The sequence below is a fragment of the Kogia breviceps genome, chromosome 19 (genome assembly GCF_026419965.1).
Source record: "Kogia breviceps isolate mKogBre1 chromosome 19, mKogBre1 haplotype 1, whole genome shotgun sequence".
Lineage (NCBI taxonomy): Eukaryota > Metazoa > Chordata > Mammalia > Artiodactyla > Physeteridae > Kogia > Kogia breviceps.
The window spans coordinates 19,663,639-19,679,123 of NC_081328.1; the positions used below are offsets into that span (position 1 = coordinate 19,663,639).

The window sequence follows — 15,485 nt, forward strand, 5'->3', positions numbered from 1 at the left end:
TGATTCTCTGTTTAGTTGAAGTTGGTTTTCCTCAAGCTTTTATAGCCTAGAAAAATTTGCTATGCATTTGGCAAACCTACTCTACTGCCCTGGAGGCTTCATCTGAATACTAGTGACCACACACAAACAATGGGTTAAAAGGCCCCTCTGTGTTCTAATCTCAGGGTAGGTAAGGTTGTGCCTTTAGAAAATTGTGGTGAAGATTTTCTAAATGGATAAAGTTTGAAAGTTGCTGAAGTGTCCAGAAAGATGAGGCTAGAAATTTTCCCAGAGTTGAAAACTTGGTAAAAAGCCTGTACAGGCATACCACAGAGATATAGTGCACTTCAGTTCCAGACCACTGCGATGAAGTGTCATGAATTTTTTTGTTGTTATTTTTTCAGTGCATATAAAAGTTATGTCTGTACTATTCTGTAGTCTATTAAATGTGCAATAGTATTATGTCTAAAAAAAAGTCTACTTACCTTAATTTAAAAATACTGTATTGCTAAAAAACACTTATCATCATCTGACAATGCAGGGTTGCCACAAACTTTGAATTTGTAAAGACTGCAATATCTGCAATGTGCAATAAAATGAGGTCCGCCCATGTATACATTTAGCTGTTTTTATCCTTTACTGTAACTTTGGTTCAAGCTTATGGATGAAGTTAGCAGATACTGCTTCTCTTATTCTGTAAAGCTAGCTGTTAATGAAATAATGTTTGCAGGATTGTTTTATAAGAGCAGCCTAGATTCTGTAGATATAGTTGTTCAGTTGCCTGTACCTTTTTTACCAAAATAAAATTGCTCCATATCAGTAAAGAAATGCTATTATGAACAGACTGTCAGGTAACATGGAACTCTTGCTTTATAGATAACCTTCAAATTTTAATTTGGGAGGAGCAGTACTCTAATAAACTCTTATAATGGGTATCTTGGAATCTTTTCAGAATCTCTTTCCTTCATTAATTATAATAAACCTCAAATCTAAGTAGAATTTGATCTCTGAGTGGTCAGAGTATCTGCACTTCCACCATTTATGAGTGTCTCGTATTGTGTAATATATATTGCTGTTTAAGTGGTTCATGAATAGCCAGAGTGTAGGGTTTATTGCTTTACAAATTAGTGTAGTCAACGTTTACAGTACTGTAGCTCTATTTTAATAGACTATGGGCACAGATAAACAAAAAGAAAAGGGCAGTACCCAAGAAAATGATTATTAATCTTTCATTAGCCCTTGAGTTGAATCTTTGGTTTTAGGGCAGTGCTGTGATTTTCACCCAAAGGAAACTCGTGGTTTCGTGAGGATCAGGCCTCGTTACAGGGTGTTTGACCTCGTAGGCAAGCATATTTAACATTCGCTAGATATGACCATTTAACTTCTAAGTACATCTCCCAGTCTGTGCTTCAAGTTTTGATAAATAGATATGGACTTTCTGTTTGCCATTTAAATTACCTTTCTCCTGATAACTTTGACCCTCAAATGGGATGGGAAAAGTGAAACAAATCAACAAACAAAAACAACTCTTCCTAGAACACAAAGAGAGAACCAGTATTTGAACTATGTAAAAAGGAGCAGTTTCTTACGTAAGGTCTTTATCAGATTAATAGCCTTCAATTTGTTACCTTCACAATTCCTTATGTGGTTCCTTTTTGGATGACCTTTTTGTCCATTTGTGCTTATTTTGTGTATTTAAAAAAGAAACACAAGTGCAGAAAAATCCCCTTTGAAATAAATATGGGTATGTTGCTGCAAATGGCATGTCTGTAAGAGTATTGACATCACCTAGCTTTCTTCTGCGTCCTAAGGGTAATAAGTGATATGCCTCTGACATGAAATACATTTGCACCATAAAACCTTAGAGGCTTAAAATTGCTTATTTCATGAGGTCTTTTAAAATCACTTGGGAAAGGGAAAAGTGCTTTTTAGTTGAGTATTGCTTACTATACTTGTCAGCTGCTCTGTGGGCGTGAGATGGTAAATAGTTGTCTAACTTGGAAATATCTCACCTTTTAAAAATACTGCTTTGATGACAGTTTTATGCAGTTATTTCCCATGCCTTCACAATGGGGAAAGATTTTCACGTTAGTTTTCTTGTGTCTTCCGTTAAGAAAAAATACATAATAATGATTTATCATGTTCTTAATTTGTAGAAACTATAAGATCATTCACTTCTTTTCATCTAACTCACTTTCGTCTTCTCATAACACTTGTATCTATTAGAGTGGAGGAAAATATGTGCCTCTTCTGCCTTCTATTTAAAGGTGCTGATAAATCCATGTGTTTTGTCACATTTCCCAAACAGTACATGTTGCGAGATGATAGAATTTCATGGCCAGAGGGATACCCTTTATGGAGATTTCATATATTTCTTGCTAGGTGTATGTGAAATTGTTTCCCCTTTTGACTTCCTTATTAATTTTTGGCTTTATTTTTACCCACCCTCTCCCCAATCTAGATACGTCTCCTTTTGGCTTCCTTGACACTTTTTCCTCCCAAGTCCTCTTTTTTTTAGGTTTTTCTCTCTTTAATCTTTGCAGTTTTGTGTTCCTTCTCTTCTCTGGTTGTATCACAAGGCTCATTCTGAACCTTCTCTATGTATTCCCTTAGGCGGTTTATCTTCTAAGCACAGTTACCACTGATATATTCTGTTAATTTTGTTTTGTTAATTTTATTGGTGAAGAAGCTTTGTTTCAGAGAGGTTGTCACTTGCCCAAGGTGATGCATGCAACTGGTAATTAGTGGAGCCAGCCCTTGGTCCTAGTCGTCTTACCACAGCGCCCCGGGTTACTCTGCTCATTTCACCTGAGGCGTGTGTGTGAATTTCTTCCCAAGTTTACTTCTGTAACTCTGACTGCCAGTCCCTTTTCCTTAGCTGTCTGTTGGACTTACCTACTTGTTTTTCTCACTTGAAACTTAACAGAATTGAAAGCAGCATATTATTTTCCCCATCATCCCTCCAGATTCCTCTTATAAGGAACATGACTAGTCTTTCGCTTCTTCTTTTTTGTTTTTTTTCTGAGTTTAATTCTTCAACCTTCTTTGTTCAAGTGTTGTCAGAACCTACCTCGGGTTTTCGTTTTTTAAGAAAGCATTTGTTTATTAATGGAATTTTTATAGTGGTTTTTTAGTTTTTAAAAAATTATATAAATCTTAGGAAACATACAAGATAGAATGGTATAACAAACACGTGCACTCATCACTCAGTTTCAACAGTCATCAATATTTTGCCGATCTTGTTTCATTTATCACCCCCACAAATTTTTTTTTCGAGGGATCTGGAGTATTTTAAATTAAATTCCAGACCTCGTATCACTTCACCAATAAATACTTTACTTGGTATCTCTCAAAGATAAGGACTTTAAAAAAAATCACAATATATTATCAAGCCAAAATTAGGGGTAATTCCTTAACATTCAGTAAAACTGAAGTACTTTCAGATTTTTTCAATTGTCATTCTCTATTCTACTTTAAAGTTTATATAAGATTGGTTTTACTTTTTGCTTAAATGTTTGGAGTAATTCACAGTGAAGCTATCTGAGCCTGAAATTTTCTTTGTTTTTTTTTTCACTTTTAAAATTAATGTCATTTATAATAATCTTAGTGTTAGTGCACTAATCTCAATAGATTTTTACGTGTGCATACACTCACATAACCGCCACTCTGATCAGATTCCAGCACCCCAGAAGAGTCCTCATGCCATTTTGCTGTTATATCCACCCTCCAGAGATAACCACTGTTTGATTTCTATCACTGTAGATTAGTTTTGCCTCTTCTTGAACATCATGTAAATGGAACCATATAGCATTTGCTCTTCTGTGTCTAGCTTTTTTGCACAGTATAATATCTGAGACTACTCTAATGCCATGTTAACAGTTGTGTGTTCCTATTTATTAGTGCATAGTATCCCATTGCCTGCATATGCCACAATTTATTTATGTCTGCTGTTGATGTATCTTTGGGTTGTTTCCAGTTTGGGGCTCTTCTGAAGAAAGCTGCTATGAATATTCCTGTATATTTCTTTTGGTAGACCTGTATACTCGTTTTTCTTTTGTATACACTTAGTGGAATTGCTGGGTTATAGAATAGATGTATATTTAGCTATAGGAGATACTGCCAATTTTCCCAAGTGATTGTACCAGTTCACATTTCTTCCAGAAATGTATAAGAGTTCTAGGTGATCCACATCCTTAGCAGCACTTGGTATTGTCAGTCATTTTAATTTTAGCCATTCTGGTTGATTTGTAGTAGTGTCTCATAGTTTTAAGTTGTATTTTCCTGATGAGTAAAGATGAAAGTACCTTTTCATGTTTGTAGACTGCTGGTATATCCTCTTTTGTGTCATGCCTGATCTTTTCCTTATTTTTTAATGAGCTACCATCTTTGTAGGAATTCTCTATGTAATGATCGAATGATTTGTAGAAATTATATATAATTTGGATACAGGTCTTTTGTCAGATGGATATTTTGCAAACTTCTCCTAGTCTGTGGAGAATACCTTTTCTCACTCTCTTAATGGTGTCATTTGAAGAAGAAATGTTCTTAATTTTAATGAAGTACAGTTCATCACTTTTTTTCTTTTATGGTTAGAGCTTTTTGTAGAAACTTTTGTCTTCTCCAAGGTCATAGAAATCCTCTTGGTTTTCCCCTTCACATTTATGTCTGATTTATCTCTAATTTTTGTTTATGTTGTGAGGTGTAGGAGTCAAGGCTCATTTTTGTCCCATGCAGCTATTCAGTTGACCCAGCACCATCTATTAAGATCATTTCCCCCTGCCTAGTCCATTTAACATCTCTTGGAACTCACCACTTCATTTTTACTTTTACAGTGTGGTGGCAGTAGCGGTTTAGGTCACTCTTAGCTCATCTTCATGTCCATTCTCCCAGCTTCAGTCCATTATACACACAGCTGCTTGGGTAATGTTCCTCTAAATGTTAATTTTAGTTCTTTGTTCAACAAATAAAAGTGATTCTGTGTTGCCTATCATATAAAAATTAACTCTGCAGACCTGTTTGCAGAGTTGTATTTCCCTCATCTTCACTTCCCCCAAATCTTACCAATCACAGTGTCTGCTCCTGCCAGTATAATTTTTTCACCACCCCTAAAGTCAAATTGTTCATTTCTGTGCCTTTGCACAAGCTATCCTTTCTTTTTCTGAAGGTCTCTCCCTGGTAGTTCCTTGTAACTATGCTGTTTTTGAAAATCTAGCCATAAAACCATTCTCAGAAGCTTTTGGGATCAGCCCCACCTGGTTCTGTTTTGCTTCTCATCTATATCCTGTCAGTGTGCAGACACACAGTACTCATTTCTGCTTTTACACGGTGAGTGTGCTTTTCACTTGTTTTGTGAATGCTGGTTTTTTGTTTGAGTATAAGTTATTTGAGGATAGGAAATATATTTCCTTTTTTTAAAAAAAAAAAAAGATATATTTCCCCAGAGTTCTCATTACAGTGCTCACTTATAGAGTAGGTGCTCAATTAAAATTGGTTGACTGATGAAGTTATATAGTATAAGAGTATTTTCCCCCTCTCGTTTTTGTATATCTGACCTTCACCCATTGCCTTGTTACTGTGTCCCAGGTGAAACTGACTTTTCTCTTTTCCCCTCTTTCTGTGTGTGACTTGCAGCACTGATGCGGGTGACAGCCCTGTTGGCACCACCACTGCCACCAACCTGGAACAGCCTCAGGTTATCCCCTCTCAAGGTGACCTTCTGGGGGATCTTTTAAACCTTGACCTTGGTCCCCCAGTCAATGTGCCACAGGTATCCTCCATGCAGATGGGAGCAGTGGATCTCTTGGGAGGAGGACTAGATAGTCTGGTAAGCATCTTTGTTCTTTCTTTTGGTTATTTTTAATTCTTTTTATTTTTAAATTTCTGGGGTTATTTTTCATTCTTGGTAGGCTGAAGAACTTTAAATTATTCTGCTTTTTAGAACTAGACCTTTCCTTGACAAGCAGAGCAATGTCCTTTGATAAAGGACAGGATTATTTTTTCTAGATATTTAATTGATACTGTTCATCATTGGTATGGGATATGTCTACAAGTGTACAGGATTATTTTGTTGTCCTGCCGCTGAATGGAACTTTTGATGTTTAACCAACCTAGTCACCTTTCCAGAGCTTATTATTGCTCCTGCTGCTTAACTCTGGATAGCCCCTGTAATTCCCCTTTTGACCTGAACATCATTCAGATGACCTCATAGTGATCATCCTATTTTGAGGCTTTCAAACTTTTCCCTTTTTTGTATTTTATTGGCTTATGCCTTGTCTAATTCCAAAAGGTTCATTTGAGCCATTTGTGTTTTTTTTTTAATGTATCTTTCTTATAGTTGAGAAGTACTTCTTGATTGGTTCTTTTTTCCCCTTTTCCATCCACACCCCCCAACTCCACCCTGTCATACTTCCAATTTAATTAGCTTCCAGGATTCTAATACTAAAAGGCTCCAATGTCCAGAGTATCTGGGAATATGTGCCACCAGTGGAAGCCAGTTAGTTACTGTTGCTGTAAAAGATAAATGAGAAATATTAAGGATGACCTTCCATCTGTGTAGAGAAGGCCAGAAAAATAACAGGTCTCATCACACGGCTCCCTGCAAATTAGATACTTAACTGTGGTGGAATTAGAGGGGCTTTTTTAGCTGAACACTTGAAAATAAGTTGTTCATCAACCTGATGACTATAAATATACCCAACAAACTGATTTATTTCCCAGCATCAGAAATTGGAAGGCAGTGCCATAGATAAAAAAATATATGTTCTCAGAGATTGAATAAACAAAACGACCTTACTTTCTGCTTCATACACTGGCATTTTCTCTTCTACTTTATGAGCAGTATTATGTCTGGGATTTATGCCAGCTGGTACAGGTACATTTACTTTTGGCTGACAGAGAGCCTAAGGAGATAGGGTTACCGTCATATCTTTGTGGGTGATGCATTTTACTAATGGAAGTCACTGCTTCCAAAGTCTATACACTGACCAAGCTCTTGACTCTAGCTAATGGTGACACAAATGAGCACTGCTTTTGTCTTCCTTGGGAATAAAAGCATTTGCTTTTCATTTTCATATCTCTGATGAATAGAGTTGACTGAATAGCTTCCTCGTGTGATATCCTGCGTTGCTGTATAACCTCCTTTATAGACTCAGGAGACTGACAAATGAATATTGAAATATTCATGGAGACTCTCAGAAATCCCTTATAAACATTGAAATAGCTCATCCTATTCTGTTGACACATGAGCTACAAGTTAAATGTTATATCCTCCTCACGGTTATGCCTTAACAACCCTGCTTATTTCCCTAGTGGTTTATGACATAGTGGACTCACTGAACCTAAGAAGACAAAGAAATTAAGTTTGAAGGATGGAGGGGAGAAAGAGGCTCTATATTTTGATGTCGCCTGGCCCAGGATTCTGTCCTCTTGTTTCTTAACCCACTTTAGCATGGAAAGGAAAGAAACATGTTATTTCCATTTGGCTTTAAGGGCTCTTGCTGGCCCTTAAAACTAGTGAGTTTTCTCCTTATATTTTACACAGCTAATCCGGTCATGTTTTAGAATTCTGGCAAGTTTACATCAGATAGAAAAACAATTAGAACTTTCTCATATTGTAGTAACCCAAGTCACACATGGGCCTTTTTTCATTTTCTTTTTTTGCAAAGGATATTCTCTTTGGGGTGGAGAATAAATTGTTTTTATAATAGGATTTCTAAATATTATACAGCCTTTGCTAGGTGAGCCCAGTAATGTTCCTGTGTAACTCTGAATTTTAGCTTATTCTGACTTTGGGATTTAAAATGGTATAATTGGTGTTATAGCCCCAGAAAGTGTTTACATACAGGTTTCTTCAGCTTATTCTGTGATATAAATATGTCCCAGAAATCAAAATGAGGAGTAAAAGCCCTTCTTTTTGCTTTGGATCTGTATGTAGTTAAATATATATCACTCAAAGAACCAAGATTCCTTTTAAGAGAACATCACAAGGAAGAGGCCTAAATCTGGCTGTGTGGAAGACGAGTTTCTGTGGCAGCAGTAGTCTATGCCATTTTTAAAATGCTTGTATTGTTCTTACGTAAATTATCCAATTTAAAGAGGAAAATAGTTCTCAAAGTTTTTACTTAGTCTATACAGATAGTGCTGTTTCTTGAATGAATTGTTGCCTTACAGTAGTGCTTCTCAAGCTAATGTGTACATAAATCAACTGGAGATCTTGTAAAAGACAGATTCTTGTTGCTCTGGGGTGAGACCTAAGAGTCTGCATTTCTAACAAACACCCAGGTCTGTGGACCACATTTTGCATAGTAAAGACATAGAGTATCTGTGATCACTGTGAACCACTTCACTTTAGTGTTTGAATAGCTGTTGGTAAACCCAGATGCCTTTTTCTCTTGACTTCAGTAGTAAACACACTCCTGCAAAGAGGGCTCCTACTCTGCCTCAGATTGAGAGAGGGCAAGAAACTCTTGAAATTATTTTGTTAAAGGTCTGTCTTTCACTCTCTAGGAAGAAGAATGTTGCTGGGTGTGGTAGAATTTGACCCAGGTCCCCATTTAGAATATGGCCTGGATTAGAGTTATGTGATTGGCAAGCAGCACTCAGGTTACGTGGGTGTTCATCTCAGAACGGCTATCAGCAGCGTTTTTGCTGCTTTTATCATTGGTTCCTAACAGAACCTTACCCATAGAGGTCAGTGGTGTGCTGCTAATGAAGCGTGGCAGCTACTAACCTCTTATTTCAAGCTTTGTGGTTCTCAACTCTAGGTGCGTAAGTGGTATTTAAAAATACACATTGTCAGCGTTTGGACCCAGCCCTAGAGCAATTAAACAGAATTTCTGGGAGACAGGACCTTAGACATTGGTATTTTTTTTAAAAAAATCGAAGTTATTTTAATCTTGCAGTCAAGATTGAGAATATTGAGCCAAATGAAGCTCCAGATGAAGTTAGGTAGAGATGTTAAAAAATTGATCTTTAAGCCAAGGCAGTAATTTCCACAGAAGAATTATATTTTGGTGAGCCTCTGGCATCTCCTACAAAACAGACCTCTCTGACTTTTTACCTTTGTTCTGCCTCCTACCCCTCCACACCCTCACTCCCTGACCCCAGGACATTTTCCTGTTGGGATTTGCTGTTAGGTGATCCAGCCTACCAGAAATTGGCCAAGAGTTGAACTTGACCGATTTAGATTTAGTTGCTCATTCCCAGGGTTCTTCTCACCCTTGCTCATGTTCCATAATTGGAGACTGAAAATTGTCTTGTATTTTGGATTATCTACCCATTTTCTGTTCCTCTGTTTTAAAACTTGATATTCACTAGAGGATAATATTACTCCTCCATTTTCACATCCTGGTGACCCTCCCATTAGATCTTGTTTGCCCTCTTTCATCATTGCACTTGAGAAATTTTGAGATTTAGTGAACTGTGACTTTTCTAGAACTGTCATTCAGGAAATACTTATCAATTTATTTATTCATTATTATTATTTGTCACAAGCTACCTAAAGGCTCCAGCCTTCTTCCACCAATAATCGTGACTCATATATAACAGCTGTGATTCTTAAACCAAAGAGAGTGAGGTAGGTATATTGCTGTGATGTGAAACACACACACACACACACGTGCACACCATTCCCAGGTGACTCTTAGATGGTGTTGTTTGTTGTTGTTTGGTTTTTTGTTTGTTTTTGGAGACAGGTACCTTTGAAAATCATTGATGTAGAGCTTCTGATTTTTTTAAATGATGCTTCTTCATCACAAAACTCAAATCAAAATGGATTTCCTGCATACTCGTCACTTTCCTCCTTAGTTTTTGCTTGCCCTTTAGTGTATTCTCTTTTGCCTAAACGTAGTTTCCTCCTTCTGTTAGTGTAAACTTAACTGTCACCTTGATGTGGAATGAGTTCAGGTAATGAAACTTTGATCTCTGTATAGAGCAAGATAGTATACTATTTAAATGTTATTGAGGTTTTTGTTTCTTTGTTTTAGAAGCAGTATAGGTGTCTTTTTATGCCCCTGCTACCAAAACTAAGAAACTGCTCGTCTTGGGTAGTGTGACATTTCTGATGGTGGTGCATATCCTTCTGGTTTGGTGTAGTGTGAGAGGTGACCGGGCACCCAAATATGTAAATCTTGCATACATGTTATAAAGATACACCATCTGCTAATGAGTCTTGACATCTCGCTGAGGATTGCTAGAGTAATAATTGAATCTCAGTTATTTGTTGCCATTACTTTCAGACTGTCAGCAGACTGTCAGGCCTTGGCTAAATTACAGCCTTCTATTTATCCAAGGTGCTGTGCATTATTCTATTTAGAAAAATGATGCTATTGTGCATCAAGAACAGAAAGGAAGCATTATCCAGAGTGCCCTTTCTCTGTGCTGACGAAGGGTTTCCTGCCAGAGACATGTGCTTCAGTGTGCCCAGCTAGGATGGAGTAGAAGAGAGGAGAAACTGCCTTTTCCTGACTCCAGTGTATGTTTTTCAGAACCTCCTACCCTGTTTCTTACAGGTTTTTACCTTTCAGATATTTCAACTCATGAACTATTGTAATGATTTTGAGGGTTTTTTAGCCCATGGGAGATCCATTGTACGTACTAGTTTTGCATCTTCATATCTCTTCCTCTGGAAAAGATTTGCTGTGATTTAAGAGCTTACGTTTTAGAGTTGGTAGTCTTGTGAAGACAGTTTTGTAAATTGTAGCCTAATTTTGCCTGATAAATTCTTCAGTGGCTTTTGTAACCACTGTCTTTTTATCAATGCATAGAGTTATTGAAGGCTGGCCTCAGGCAGTGTTGGGAGTAATTACCAAATACTGAGTGCCTATTTCTGTGCCAGTCTCTGTGCTAGAACTTTTATAATTCCTAATCCTCAAATTAAGTCTGCAAGGTAATTGGTATTGGCTCCCATTTTACAAAAAACTGAAGGTTGTATAGCAACTAAGACTCAGAGTCAGGATTTTGAACCCACACTTCTTCAAAACTTTAAAGTTTTGTTTTTTGTTTTTTTGTTGTTGTTTTTTTGTGGTACGCGGCCTCTCACTGCTGTGGCCTCTCCCGTTGCCGAGCACAGGCTCCGGACATGCAGGCCCAGCGGCCATGGCTCAAGGGCCCGGCCGCTCTGCGACATGTGGGATCTTCCCGGACCAGGGCACGAACCCACGTCCCCCGCATCGGCAAGCGGACTCTCAACCACTGTGCCACCAGGGAAGCCCAAAACTTTAAAGTTTATATCCACTTTTCCACTGTCCTGTGATTCCTCCAGTTTTTTTATTATTGTCATTTTCCAGAATAGAGTTCAGTCTCACTTAACTTTGGTCCTTCTCAGACTAGGGTACACACACAGTCTCTGGAGTACACAGCAGAGTACAGGGTGCGTTTGAAGCTGCAGGATAAACCTGGTTCATCATCTTGCAGTGTCAGTCTTACTTGATGGTAAGGAATGTAAACACACTGTATTAAGGCTTAGAATGTAAAATTGCATGAATGTTTAAGATAAAACACAAGGCTTGTTTACCCTAGGCCTCTCCATGCTATACCTCCCAGATGCCCTTTGTGTGAGTTTGGGCTAGCTTATCATTAGGAGGCACTTGAAAGTTTGAGAAAGACTTTAGAAGTTTATTCATTAATGAGGAGAAGAATTGGATAAGTTTATTATACATCTATCTCACAGCAAAAGGAATAAGATTGCTTTCAAGTAGAGCCACAAAAGCCTGTGTTCCCATCTATTTGGTGGTGAATTGTGGTATAAAGCAAGTACTTGCAAGGCAAATAAATGATGCACAGGACATTCTTGTGCTGAAAACTGGCAATCAAAACCACTCAGACAATACATTTCCTTTCTAGAAAGAGCTTTGGCCTTGGGGTGGGTGGGGTCATTTTTTCCCCTAATTGGTTGTATTCGTATGTGTTGGCAGTGTTGATGCAGATATGGTGCTCTAGGTCAATTTGGGAAACAATCTTGTCAGCCTTTGTCCATTTTGTGATAATTTTCACCAATAAAGTGGTTCATTTCCAAACTGTCTCCCCAAGAAATAATACTGCCATAGTGGTGCTTATATGGAAATTCATTCACTCAGTAAATATTTGAGTGCTTATTCCTTGTCAGGCTCTATTCTATGTACTGGGAATATAGTTGTGACGAGTCCTTACAAACATACATTCTAGTGAGGGGAGATGAATGACAAACAAGTACATAGGTAATTACTGCAAAGGAAAAAGAGACAGGATGCAGAGCTTCTCCTGTGGATTTTTACTGCATTGAACATTGAGTTATATCTGACCTAAGAGACCAATAGTGGCCATTCTAAGGACTTTCTGTCACATTCTATTCCCTGTCCCATCTCAGGAAATAATCTATTATATCTCCCCATTTTTCCATTGATGTGTAAGATTTTTTTTCCTTCAAGTTAAGGAGTCTTCTGATGATTTTGTATGATCTCAACTCATTTATGCTGTTCCGCATCAAGTCTGTTCTCACCATGAGTTTGTCTAATAGCTTTTGCATGGTTACAGATTCTTTTCACCAATTTGATTAGTTATATTTTATGGTGCTTTTCTAAATAGCTTTTTGAAGATTAAATTAAAATTTTTAGCCCAACAGCTGGAAAACCATACTTTTACCTAGGAGATAGTGTGTGCCTTCTAAAATCTAAAAACTAATAGGAAAAACACAGACTGATGTTTTTGACACCAGTAGGATTTTGGTATAAGTTTTGTTTGTGATGGGAATCATGGTGTACTATTTTTACATCATTCTGTTTTGACTCCTGACTAGCAAGAGCTGTCGGTAAGCTATATGACCTGAAACATTCCTTAGATTCCCTTCAATTAAATCAGTTCTGGAAAGTGTCAAATAAAGGAGGTGATAATTCTAGACAGGAGCAAAGAAATGTGTGAGCTTAAGATCTACACCTCTAATTAAGAGAATGTCGTCAGACACTCAGCTCCAGTTTCAGAAGCAGACAGGTTTATTTTAGACTGGTCAGATGGACCTCAAAAGGGCTAACCCAGAGTAGTGATTGTGAACATTTGTGGGGGTTTTGGGTTTTTGCATTTAATTTTATTTTTGCTTATTTATTTTTGGCTGCATTGGGTCTTTGTTGCTGCTCAGGGCCTTTCTGTAGTTGTGGCGAGTGGGGGCTACTCTTCATTGTGGTACGCGGGCTTCTCACTGCGGTGGCTTCTCTTGTTGTGGAGCATGGGTTCTAGGCATGCGGGCTTCAGTAGTTGTGGCACTTGGGCTCAGTAGCTGTAGCTCGTGGGCTGTAGAACGCAGGCTCAGTAGTTGTGGCACATGCGCTTAGTTGCTCCGTGGCATGTGGGATCTTCCCGGACCAGGGATTGAACTCGTGTCCCCTGCGTTGGCAGGCGGATTCTTAACCACCGCACCACCAGGGAAATCCCACGTGGGTTTTTTTTGTTGTTGTTCTTGTTTTGTTTTCGGTCTGCTTGGTGGCCATGTCAAGACTTTTCCTTTTCTTGGGGTCAGGCAGACTTGGTCCCTTACAGAACCTCAGTCTTTTTTTTTTTTTTTAACATCTTTATTGCAGTATAATTGCTTTACAATGGTGTTGTTAGTTTCTGCTTTACAACAAAGTGAATCAGTTATACATATGCATGAGCAGAACCTCAGTCTTGAGTTCTTTCTCTGTACTTCTGCTTTTGTAGCATGTTGCCATTGGATGAAGGTATTTCCTTTTGGCATGCAGGCTCAGCTCTCAAACTTTTGACTCAACCTGGTTCTGCAGCAGAGCTCATGCAACCGTGCTGAAATCCCTTTAGCTCATAAAATAAGTCACCATGAAATCACTACTTTCCATCCAATTACTGAATGAACAGTGCAGAGACACATTATTTTGTAGTTCAACATGAACTGAGCGTATTTCAGCACTACTTCAGGCATGATAAAGCACCCACTCTGTGGCGGTAGTGAAATTTTAATGTTATTCCTAGTGCCATTTAATGTGATTTAGATTGGGGGCTGGGGGGCTTCCCTGGTGGCGCAGTGGTTGAGAGTCTGCCTGCCGGGCTGGGGGGCTTCCCTGGTGGCGCAGTGGTTGAGAGTCCGCCTGCCGATGCAGGAGACACGGAGCCCTGGTCCGGGAGGATCCCACATGCCGCGGAGCGACTAAGCCCGTGAGCCATGGCCGCTGGGCCTGCGCGTCCGGAGCCTGTGCTCCGCAATGGGAGAGGCCACAACAGTGAGAGGCCCGCATACCACACACACAAAAAAAATAAATAAAATAAAATTAGATTGGGGGCTGGGGAAGCTTTACCACTAGCAGAAATTTTAGACTTGGATAACAGCTATGGACCTTTAGGAAAATTCTCAATTTTCAGCATTTGAAGTGTTCTTTTTCTGAAATTGGCACCTCCCCTTTCATCTTCCTGTATCCTGATTTAGTTGGTCTATAGTTGACATTATTTCCTTCATGGAGAAAATAGCAGCCTCATTAAGGCAGTCCTGGGAATAATGGGAAATGGACAGCTCCAAAAGACACTTAAAATGTGCACAGTATTTAGACACCTAAGATTGAGATTAAAGCCATGCCTTATGCCTCTGGCACTTTTCACTCACCTCTCCCAACTTACTGGATAACAGATACCACTGAATTTTTACAAGTCCCGTTTGACTGATTTTGTACCCTACCTGATTAGTAAGTATTACCAAACAGATGAATCTTGTCTGACTCCAGATGATAGCAGCAGCTGAACTGAAATGGTTAGTGGCTAGTTGAGGCCAACATGACAATGACATTGCTGTGTTTTGTTCAGCTTTCTAGCCTTCCCCCTCCCCCCGTCGATTAATATCTGCATCATCCTGCTTGTTGCTGTAGATAGGAGACACCCTCACTGGGGAAGTGGCTCCCATCCTTGCTGACATCTCTGTCACATTTTCAGAGAGGTAGATGATAACCTCCCTTAGAAACTTTTCAGTCAAAAGGAAAGATGCTGAATAAAGTCTGAATAAGCTATAGTTTTGCTAGTTAGAAAACATATTGAAATTGTCCTTTCCTTTTGCTTTCTGGACATAGCACAGTTATGTGAACCTTTGTATTCCTGACTACATGTCTCTAACACCTTTTGGATTCTGTCTCTGTAAGAAAGAGTTCTTGATTCTGGGTTGCAGCTGAGTTGTATTTGATAAGCTGAACATAAACAAAGTATCAGAATTACTTTTCAGTTTCTCTTACATGTTTTTGAATAAAATTGACAAGCAGCATGGTGGGGAGGAGGGGGGGAGTACATTTAGATCCTGTCCAGCTAAGATAATATTCATATAATACTCAAATATAATAAGAATGAAATCTAAGAAAATAAGGGCTATAAATGGGCTTTATTTACTTTGGAAATAACACCACTAGTGAGTGCCTTTTCTCAATGCCTTTTATTGAATGTAGCATATTTGATAATACTGCCATTTCTCTTCCAGTGTGTTTTTTCTTTCTTGCCATCGAGTGCCAACAAGGTCCATACAGAATTCCATCTCTTTCAAGCTTCGGTTGTGA

The 15,485-nt window shown here is 38.5% G+C and overlaps 1 protein-coding gene across 7 annotated transcripts in view; it reads left to right on the forward strand.

Annotated features, from left to right (window-relative positions):
* AP2B1 (adaptor related protein complex 2 subunit beta 1) overlaps window positions 1–15,485 on the forward strand; it is a 120,607-nt gene that overhangs the window by 55,817 nt on the left and 49,305 nt on the right. For all 7 annotated transcript variants that reach the window (XM_067021584.1, XM_067021588.1, XM_059048622.2 and 4 more), the window contains one exon: window positions 5,611–5,803. In XM_067021584.1, coding sequence (XP_066877685.1) covers window positions 5,611–5,803 — 193 coding nt within the window. The remainder of the gene's footprint in view (window positions 1–5,610; window positions 5,804–15,485) is intronic.